This window comes from Leptosomus discolor, chromosome 17 (genome assembly GCF_034619465.1).
Source record: "Leptosomus discolor isolate bLepDis1 chromosome 17, bLepDis1.hap2, whole genome shotgun sequence".
NCBI classification, from domain to species: Eukaryota; Metazoa; Chordata; class Aves; order Leptosomiformes; family Leptosomidae; genus Leptosomus; species Leptosomus discolor.
In genome coordinates, this window is record NC_141407.1 from 9,868,801 (window position 1) to 9,879,113 (window position 10,313).

The 10,313-nt window shown below is 49.4% G+C and overlaps 1 protein-coding gene across 1 annotated transcript; it reads right to left on the reverse strand.

Annotated features, from left to right (window-relative positions):
* Window positions 1-1,834: 1,834 nt before the first annotated feature.
* LOC147414225 (uncharacterized) lies at window positions 1,835-9,536 on the reverse strand. Its single transcript, XM_086474952.1, has 8 exons — window positions 9,376-9,536; window positions 9,008-9,161; window positions 7,095-7,170; window positions 6,935-6,992; window positions 6,057-6,106; window positions 4,250-4,340; window positions 3,597-3,719; window positions 1,835-2,006 (listed from the first exon to the last, which is right to left on the reverse strand). The coding sequence occupies exons 1-6, from the start codon at window positions 9,534-9,536 to the stop codon at window positions 4,309-4,311; spliced, it is 531 nt and encodes a 176-aa protein (XP_086331078.1). The 3' UTR covers window positions 1,835-2,006; window positions 3,597-3,719; window positions 4,250-4,308.
* Window positions 9,537-10,313: the final 777 nt, after the last annotated feature.

Consider the following 10,313-nt stretch of genomic DNA (forward strand, 5'->3'; position numbering starts at 1 on the left):
TACTCCACTAGTATTTTAGGTTGAAGAAGTTCTTGCTTTACATGTAACAGCACAACACAGTAGCATATATCAGAGCTGACGGCAGCTGTATGTTCATGGACCAAATGAAACAAGACTGTGAAATTTCTTGATACTGGGCTTTTTATCTCTCTATTCCAACTGCATTTAAAATAAGGTCTACTTTTAGCAATTTGCCCAGCTAACTGCATTTAAGAGCATGCTCTAAAAAGCCAGCCATGAAACAGATTTGCAAAGATGGCTGTTAGTGCAACATTGAGGCAAATCTCTTAAAATACAAGAAAAATATGCAAGAAAATTAACCTATGGTTCCCACAGCAATAGAAAGCAGCCTCCTCACCTATGCAGGTTAAAGGATGCCATAGAGTATGATGGTGTATGCTGCTCTATATTCACTTGCGGACAGTGATGGTCTGTCCCTGCAACAAGGCGGAGGCTGGGAGTCTGGGACCTGACAATTCCAGGACAGCTCAGCAAGGAAAAGTCATAGTCAGGAAGCAGAGAAGCATCTTAGGGAAGAGTGATCAAATGAAAGATACCAGGAGCAGAAACATCAGGGAGAACAGAAAAGTGTTAAGAACTGAAAACTACCAAAAACTTCCCTGAAAAGGTAAGAGCTGCAATTAAGTATCTCCCCTCCCTGCACTGAGTGAATGAAGAGTCTAATCCCAACACGTCGATCACTGGCTTACATTAAGCATTTTCACTTTCTTCTGACTCCTCTCTTTCCTCCTTATTGAAGCATTTCTGGCCTAGTTTTCAGAGGGCTGTGCACCCACATCTCCTGTGAAGGTAATGAGATTTGCGGTTTAACAGCACATCTGAAACGCCAGACAACTGCGGGCTCATTTTTCAAGTCCCCATAATCCCAGGATGGAGGCTGTTTTGTCACTGCAGGCGCTCTACTCTCACGGCAGTATTTTAAACAGAGAGTGCCTTATCAGCTGCACCATCTGCAGCCCCAAGCTCCTGCCCCTGTAAAGCGATGGTCTTCAGCTAACTGCTGTCTAACAAACACCTCTCCGCTCCCACGCGGTAACTGTGTGCACAGCTGCCGTGTGAGGCCCGGCTCTTAAATTCAACCTTAGCAAGCACATCAGTGAGCACAAGCCCCCAACCCTTTAACTTGTTTCTATATCCAAGGTCCTTCAGCTTGTGGCTATATCCAAAATGGGACTAGGCACTTTAAAAAGATATCAAGTGAACAGCAAACCCAAATCAAACCCTTTGAAAAAACTTGACCTGTTGTTTTAAAACTAAGATTATTAGAACTGAAGGAAATCAACAAATGTATTCTGCTATCTGGTCAAAGCACTGTAAAGCTCCTGCAGCACATGAAACCACTCTAACTCCCCCTCACAGTCAAATAGTCTATTTCTTAAAAGTACCTTTATTAAAAAAAAAAAAAAATTGAAAAAAATTTAAAAATCACTTGACAGATTAAATCAGCTATCTCCAAAAAAATTGCAAGTTGTGTGTCAAACAAAAACGACTCTTCCACACCACTTCTCTGGACATCCTACATAAATATTGCTTCAGGAGAGGAGGAGATAAGTCCATCTAAAATGTGGTACTAAGAAAACCAAATCACTTGAAATCCTTTAGACGAAATTCTTAGACTAAAGGCCTTAACATTCTGTTTCAGTGGTTATATGCAACTTTCAGCAAGGGCTTATGAAACTCTGTTTTCTCTTTTTTTGGAGCTTACTGTCTAGCTTCAGCTTGGTGACTTTTGCACTAAGAACTCCAACTTCCCATCAGAGGAAAAACATCTATGGAAGACAGTTCTAGTGAAAGGAATCAGTAAGGCTGATAGTCTTGCTCTCCATTAATTTTTTATTTAAATGTTAAAAAAAAAATAATCTTCTGCAGTCCAGCAGACAGGGATCTTCTAAGTCATTCACACACTTCTCATTCTTGCTCGATTTCTGGAATTTTCCACTGGTGTCAGAGGCTCCATCTGGTGGGTGTGTACACTAACTGCAAAACTGAAAGGGAATTAACTATTTCCTTATCAACTTTTGTTCGGTAGTAAAAGTTCTGTACACTGTAATTTCTATGCCCCAATATAAAACACAAAATGGCCAAACTTCGATTGCTCTGGGAACCACAACTCCTTATTTCTGTTCTTGATGAATAATCTGCTACCTTACTCTGCTGGGGTGTTCTGTTGGGTTTCCTTACTGTGATGACATAGGCTGAGGTATGTTAAAGAACGCTGTTAGCCAAATTTGAATGTTTTCTAAAGAAGGATCTTTTGAACACACATGATAAAAACCACATCAATTCTGGCAATCTCTCCTGCATTCTGAAAAGCAGTTTTAAATTGTGTCCATTCTCTAGGGCATGCTGTTCTTCAGTGCATAGGAAATTTTAAATTAGAGCAGCTCAAGAAGCAGGCTTACACACCTACTGCCATCTTAAATAGTATCTTTTGTGACTGTTCAAAATCTCCAAAGATAAATGCTTATATACATCCACACAAGTGCAGTGAAATCAATATGTAATATACATACTCAATATGATAGCCTTGCTTGTTTAGGGCTACTTCTTAAAGATTTCAGTTTGAAATGTAATAAGGCTGCACATCTTGCTGAAATCAGAAATCGAGGCTGGAGATCACTGAAGCACAAAGGATATTATTTGCTTACACCATGATATCCACACTTCAGTGATCAGGAAAAAAGGCTGCATGAATATGCTCTACGATTCCAAAATAATCCTCATCTAGATTGTAGCTAAGCATGAACAATCTCAGAATAAAAATTATTTTGGAAATATAAGCATGTTTCATGAACTAGCAGTTACCATTTAAATTAAATCAAATCATCTTGAAATTTTCAATCTAAGCTCCAAAAACATTTGTAAAATTAAATAAAGGAGCATAGAAAACTCTGTAAAATGTGCAGTAACAAAGCATGTAATCAATATGCACATAATTTATGACTGGATTACACTGATTGTGAAACTGCAATCAGATTAGACTGTAAATGGAAATGGTAGGCCTGTCTTCTGTGTCATGTTTTCCTGACATCACCACTGTGTCAATAGCCAGAGCAGAGATCTGATCCAACTGAAAAGGAGTGTTTTTCAGGCAGAGCAGTTCCTTTACCCAAACAGAAGTGCTAGGACTGACACAAGTAAGGTGGCAGGAAGCGTGGCTCATACCACCCCTTCCAGGGGCAGCACAGACACAGATACATTTAAACCAATAGTGAAACTGCATCCCTTAGTGTGTCCTAACTAGTAAAATGCACTGCTTGCATGCTGGTATAAGTGGCAGAACAAACCAACGAAACAAAAGAGAGCATACAAATACTTTTACAAGCTCATCCAAAACCCTGCCAATACATGCTTTCTCAGATAGTAGATATATCGGATACTGAAGGGATCTCGCCAACTGGCTAGCATCTGAGTATTTAAAGTGTAAAAATAGTCTGTGAAGTAGGCTGATGCTAATTGTTTTTCCTTTGCCTTAGCGCTTCATACACGCTATGCACAACTGCTGGCATTACACGATTGGGTAAAGTCTGTAAACAAGAGCTTAAAATCAAGTCTTACCACTTCACATTTCTTACCTCTTTCCCTTTCTGTCTAAGCATAGCTCCCAAGTGTTCCAGTCCCTGACTACATTCCAGCGTTAATCCACCTCAGCTACTGCTGTCTTCGGTCTGACCCAGGAACCTTCGATATTCAAAAGGCTTCATAGTAGCAGCAGCAGGAATGGGGAAACAAAACAAAAACAAAAACAAAAATCACAAACTTAAATTTGACTTTAAAGGGGGGGGAAAAAGCATTTTAAGACAATTATTTTGCCTACTTGGATTTCAAGAGCCATTTTGCCCCATTACTGTTGCTGCTATGAATCTGCATCACTAACAACTTCTTTGGCCCAGTGGCAGCACAAGCAAAGAATGATCAGATCCAGAGTTGCATCACACAAATACACACAAGAAGTAAAAACTGGTGAAAAAAAAGAATGTCTGAAGGCTGAGGCTCGAAAGAGGTAAGAGGAGCTGGGGGTAGGGAAGAAACATCAAACAGTGAAGCCAGGCTGGAGAGCATGCCCTTTCCTACACCTAAGGACTGGATGGGCTGAAGAGCATCACTTCAGCAGGCAGGCTGTTTACACAGGTACTTAGTTTCTCTTTCTCGTGAATTGCTGCAGATACTACTTGAGAAGTAGATTTTGAATCAAACATTTTGTCACATGATCTGAATAGTCAAGAACCTGCAGGTGTGATGTGTTCAGAGAGTCAACTACACAGGTTTAGGACCCAACAGCCAGGATCAGTTTTCATCCAAATCATCTTTAATGCCACCTTAAAAAAAAAAAAGTAAGGATATAAATGGTGGTAACTGAAAGTGACTCACTGCAGGAAAAAAATGTATATTTTTCCATTCTTATTCAAAACCATCAACCGTCATACACATTCAAAAGCACTAATGTGAAATAAGAGTGAAACTCTAAATTCAAGCCTCATGTTTGCCTTTCAACATCAGCTAGCTATAGTGAAGATGTGAACAATGCAGCTTTTTCCTTGAGGCATATGGCCCTCCGGTAGATAAATAAGAGTTACACCCTCTCTGAAAACGTCTTTATTCAAATCTGGAACACGTATTCGGTTTCTATACCAGATCTAAGTACTTCCTGAAAGCTCAAAATGAACAGGTCAATTTGGCCATCCTGACTAGGAAAGCAAGGGCATTCTTCCCAAAATCTGCCAGGTGAGTCAAAATGAACCTCCTACATCTAGAGAAAGTATAGGATTCTTCTTTTTTTAAAATAAACTAACATAATCAGGAGTTCTTTTTCTTCCAATGCACATACAGACATTCACATTACATTATCCTTAGACCAGCACCTTTTATCCTCAGCTACTTCACTTACACTATTAGGAAACATTCACTTGTATCAACATATTTATTTATATGAGCAGCACTACCTCCACATTAACAGTCACACTGTTACAATTATGTTAATAAAAAACATACCCTACATATATATATAAGTATCTAACTACAGAGCAAATCTTAACATCATTAAAAAATACTGTAGCGCTTGTTTAGATGCAGGCCCATAGTCAGGAGTTACCTTTTTTTAAACAAGCACGGTACATGCATCTTTAAAAAAAAACCTCAGCAAACATGGCACTATTAATATACAAATTCAGCTGAACTAATAATTTAAAAAATACCTCATCTGGGCCCAGGCAGGTAAAGCAGCTCAAGTGTCACCTGTGGACCACACCAAGCAGCTGATCAATCGCAGCCCTAGAGCTATGCACTGCCCCCGCTCTACAGCTACTGCCCAGGAGTGCCTCTCTCCCAGCACCCGAGTCCTACAGACTTTAGGCTATGATCCTCATCATATCTGATACTGTTTTGTTCATTCCCCATGTACAAAATTTTGTCTTTCTTAAAGCAACTTCAAGTAGTAGAGCAAAGATAACTTCCTCTTTCTGAAAAAAAAAACCAAACCCAAAGAAACCCCTAACCAACTCAAAAAAACCCAAACAGAAACACAAAACCCACACCAATAAATTTCCCATCAAGCCCCTAAGTCTTATTTGCAGCCATCTCAAAATAAATACATTAACCCATAAGCACTGTCTTTACTCCCACATAACCATTTGTTCCAATTTCTTTCTTCGTATCAATCAAATCAGCTGCCACCTTAATAAAAAGTTACAAAATACACATTTGGACTATACGACTTCTGACTGCTGATAAGATTCTGATATGTTTACTTATTCCACAAACGCTACTTTAAATTTTAATATTTACTTTCAGTATTTACTATTATTACGGAGTGGTAAAGCTGGGTTGGGAATAACCATCTATTATTCACTCCGCAGTGTGTCAGAAGCAGAACTTACCTTCCAGAGAAAATTTGTACATACGTGCATTCATCTAGAATTTAATAGCAATTTCAGTAACTGTAGATTTCAGTTGGTAAGCACCTAACAAATGATACTTTATACTATTAAAGCTTTATTAAAATGCTGTTGTAATATACCACTGTAAGTGACACATACCAATTCTCAAAATGCTAATGGGCATCTTCTGACAACTGGCAACTTCTATCCTACATATACAGAAAAAAAATGGTAGTTATTCATCTCATCCTGAAGAGCACATAGTCTTCCTAGATGTTTTGTTTGTGCAGCTGATGCTTAACATTGTAGGTCACGAACTTCCCAAAACAGTCAAGAAGTTCCTCTCCTGTGAAGGTTTGTCAGTCCTAAGCTCTCTGAGCAGCAGACACTGTTCACTACTTGTCTGTCTTACCTATAGGCAAACGCATCCACCTTTCACCTCCGCCATCCCTTGCTCATCTAAACAACACTTCCCTCCTAAAACTTAACACAAATGATTTTACAAGCTCTTAATGACTTTTCAGCTCTAGCAGTTCCACACAATACACTTTGAAGCATAAATAGTAGTAACCTAAAGAGATGCTTTCTATAAACCTGTCTGATAGACCATCACTTCAAGTTAAAAGAATAAAACTAATTCTTTTTTTTAATAATGGAGCACTAAAGATGTGTTGGTTTGCAATGATCTCAAAGAGTTGTCCCCAAACACTGGAAGCATCTCGTTTCTACTAGATACCAAAAAGTAATTTTTAAATGTTAATTAAGAAATAATATTAATTCTAGTAAAGGGCAGCTTACTATTAAGAAACAGCACAAAACCATTTAGCTTGGTATGAATTTTGGAGGAGAACAAGTTACTCATGTATCAAAAAGGACACCTCCATTTTGACTGAAGTTTATTTAAGTATTTGCTGTAATAATCTTCAGGAAAAGCAACGATCATGTTACAACCCATCTGCCTCAAGTGCACTTTTATTAACAATAGGGTGTCTCTCTTCTGTTGTCTCTTTTTAATGTTTTAAGATTTCAACACATACCACGGTAGATGTTGATCTGCCGATATCAAATTACTGCCCAACATCTGCAAATGCACATCTGCAAAGGAACCGAGCTTTGGTTTGTTTTGTTATTTAAAGCAAAAAAAAAAAAAAAAAAAAGCTTTTCTGTTTTTTAAACAGGATGATCCATCTTCCTCACCTAGAAGGACTGGCAACTTGTAATGACTACAGTTACCAGAGTCCCCAAGCGAAAGTTTTTCCAAGTGGCTGAAACCCTGCAGGAGGAAACAACGCTGGTGGCTGCAGAGCACACAGGCTGTGCGCCACAGGAGCCAGCCAAGGTTGGTCCATGCTACCCTGACAGGCAGGAATCATGTGTCTCCATTAGCTCACACCTTGTACCTCCGAACAGAAATAGAAAATAGTAGTAAAAATAAACAGAAACATAGCTAGTAAAAACAACCTTGAAAAAAAAAAAAAGGGGGGGGGGAGAAATCTCTCTAAAAGGAACGAAAACCTCTTTCACACCTCCCGAATGGCTCAAATACATCCAGCCACCAAAGAGTACCAGGCCGCCGAAGTGCCCAGTTCCCCAGGCCCTCGCCCACGGCCCAGACAAAGCACTCGACGCTCCAGCACCGCCTCGCACCGCGGCTCCAGCCACGCGCCCCGAACGCGTGGAAAAGGCCCCGCAAGTTCACAGCGCCAACGGCCCCGCCAGCCGCGGCCGAGTTCCCACACAACTCGCTCATACCTTCCACCGAGCCCCGCCTGCGAGCCCCGCAAAACCGCCCGACACCCTCCATGTGCTCCGAATCCTCCCGCCGGCCCCGCGCGGGCTCCCCCCGCCCGCACCTCCCCAACGCCGGCCCCGCACCCGCCGGCCGAGCTCTGCTCCGGGGCAGCAGGCGCAGCCCGTGGCCCGTCCCGCCCGGCGCAGGGGCCGGGGCAGCCCCGGTGGCGGGGCCGCAGACGCCGCCGTGCGGCCGCGCCGCCGCCGCCCCCCCCCGCCCCCCCGCCGCAGCGCTGCCCGGCGAGGGGAGGGCGCCCCCTACTGCCTCCCTCCCGCACGCCGCGCCGCCGACTGGGCTGCGGTGCATTTTGGGTGGGGGCTGGTATTTTTCTTCCACGGCCATAAACCGGGAGCGACAATACCGATTTAACGGGAACGGGGAGGGGGGGGTGAGGCACCACCTACATGGCGTACGCCGTGGTAGTTGTTTTGGAAATCTTCCCCGCCGCACCTCCTCCGCCCCTGGGCTGCGGCCGCCGAGCCAAGGGGGTGCGTGACAAGAGGGGTGCAGCTCCCGGCGGCAGAGCGAGGCTTTAGGGTTTAATTTCCCCCGCCTTTGTCTGAGAAACGGGTGTCGGCAACTATAGCCCAGGGTAGGGAAAGGAGGGATGGGTGAGTCAACGTTGCTCCATCCTGCAGCTGGTGCTCAGGATTCCAGCCGCGGGATCGCGCCTTTTCCCGCAGGCAGAGGCACCTCGGCTGCCGGGGGGAGGCTGCTCCCCATTCATCGCCTGGCAGCCGGCGCCGCTCTCCCACCTCGCTCCAGCGCCAACTCCGCCAGCGGGGACCCGCGCCCGGCTGCCCGCACGCCGCAGGCAGCGCCGGGATGCCGGACCCATTCACCGACTCGTCATCCCGTTCACTTCGCCTTACCGCCAACGCAGCCCTCGCCATCACAGCCGCTCTCGGGACATATCCATGTGTGGTCCCCCCTACCGGGAGGGGGGAAGGGAGGAGGCTGGGACTGCATCTGCCGCGCGGGCCCCGGGCAGAAGGGAGGGAAGCCGGCAGCGTAGCGGTCCCCCGCAGCCGGCCGGAGCAGAACCGGCCTCCCCGAGGCGGCGAAGTCTCTTCAACATGTGTGCGGCCGGGGGAGGGGGCCCGCCTGCCAACTCCGCAACCCCCCGGCTGCAGCGGGCAGGGCGGCGGGCACGGCACGGCGCGGCTCGGCGCGGGGCTCCCGCCCCGCCGCCGGGGTTGGGGGACGGGGCTGCCGGGGGCCGCGGCACCACCGGGCGGAGGGAAGGAGGGAGGGAGAGAGGGGGCGGGCGGGGGCTGCCCCCGCCCGGGTCGGACCGCGGACTCACGCACACACCTACCTGACTGGGGCTCTCCTCAGCAGCGAGGGCGGGCGCTCCCCCGGCACCTCTGGCTGGGGGTGGGGGTGCGCGGAGCTGCCTCCCTGGCGCCGCCCGGGTCCCTGGGCGGGCGGGCGGAGCGGAGCCGGCGGCGGCGCGGGGGAGACAAAGGGGGCTGGATGGCGGGGGGGGGGGGGGGGGGGAGGGGGGGCGAGTGTGCGGGGGGGTGGCCTATGGTGAGCGGGTCCCGGGGGGGCGGGGGCGGCGGCGGCGGCTTCACTGGGCTCGGTCCCCGGGGCGGGGGGTGTGGGGCTCCGGGGCGGGGGGGGGGTGGGGGGGGTGGGGGCTCCCTGGGCGCCCTGCAGACAATACAGCCGGGTCCCTCCTGCCCAGAACCTGCCCTGGCCAAGATGGCGGCCGAGAAAGAGCGGAAGTGACGCGAGACTCTCATTAGCATACGGGACTCATTGTCCGGCGGGAGGGGAGGGGGCCGCGCCCCGGGGGGGAGGGGGCCCGAGCCCCGGTGGATTCCCGCTGGACTGGCCCCCATTCCCCCCCCGCGGGCCGCGCCCCGCCGGCGGCGGGCGGGCGGGTTACATAACCCCGCCGAGCGGGGGGGCTCTCGCGAGAGAGATGGAGGGAGCCGCCGCCGCCGGCGGCGGCGGGATCTACCCCGGCCCCGCTAGGAGGCGCCGCGCCCTGCGGCTGGGTCCGGAGAGGGAGCTGACGCCGCCCGGTTATCCCTCCGCCGCCCCCAGCCGGGACTACATCCTGTCCTGAGGGGCCTCCGCCGCCGGGGCGGGGGCACGCGCCTGGCGAGCAACACGCCCACGTGACCGCGGAGCGCGCACGTGACCGCGCGGCCGTGAGCACACGGTCTCGTGCCGCGGCGAGCGGCGGCCGCGGCAGCACCTCAGGGCGCCCCCGCCCCGCGCCGCCGCCGGGCCGCGGCCCGCCCCCGGGGCGGGGCGGGGCCAACCCCGCACGCGGCGGCCCCAGGGGACCGCGCCCCGCCCGGCCCCGCGCCCCGCGGCACAGCCCCCGGCGCCCGCGCCTCGCCGCACACCATGGACAGCGCAGCCGGCGGCGCCGCCCGGGGGGCCGCGGACCCCCGCCTCTCGCGTCGGCCTCCCGGTGGCCCGCCTCAGGCGGCGGGGGCGGCCCGGGCGCCGATGTGCCCTGCGAGACCCGCCGCGCCCCTCTGCAGGACGGCGGGGGCCGGCAGGGCCCGGAGCCGGGGTAAGCCGCAGGTTGAGGGAGGGAGGCTTCGAGTTGGGCGAGGGCCGCATTGGGTGCCGTGTTGGGGTCCCGCACGGCAAAATCCTCC

What these genes read in the sequence shown, in the direction of transcription:
- LOC147414225 (XM_086474952.1), bottom strand. Translation starts at nt 9,536, where the DNA reads ATGGGGGCCAGTCCAGCGGGAATCCACCGGGGCTCGGGCCCCCTCCCC. An exon ending in CTGAGGAGAGCCCCAGTCAG is followed by an intron (nt 7,171 to 9,007) that starts GTAGGTGTGTGC and finishes TTCCTCCTGCAG; the next exon opens with GGTTTCAGCCACTTGGAAAA. An exon ending in GCAGATCAACATCTACCGTG is followed by an intron (nt 6,107 to 6,934) that starts GTATGTGTTGAA and finishes CTGTATATGTAG; the next exon opens with GATAGAAGTTGCCAGTTGTC.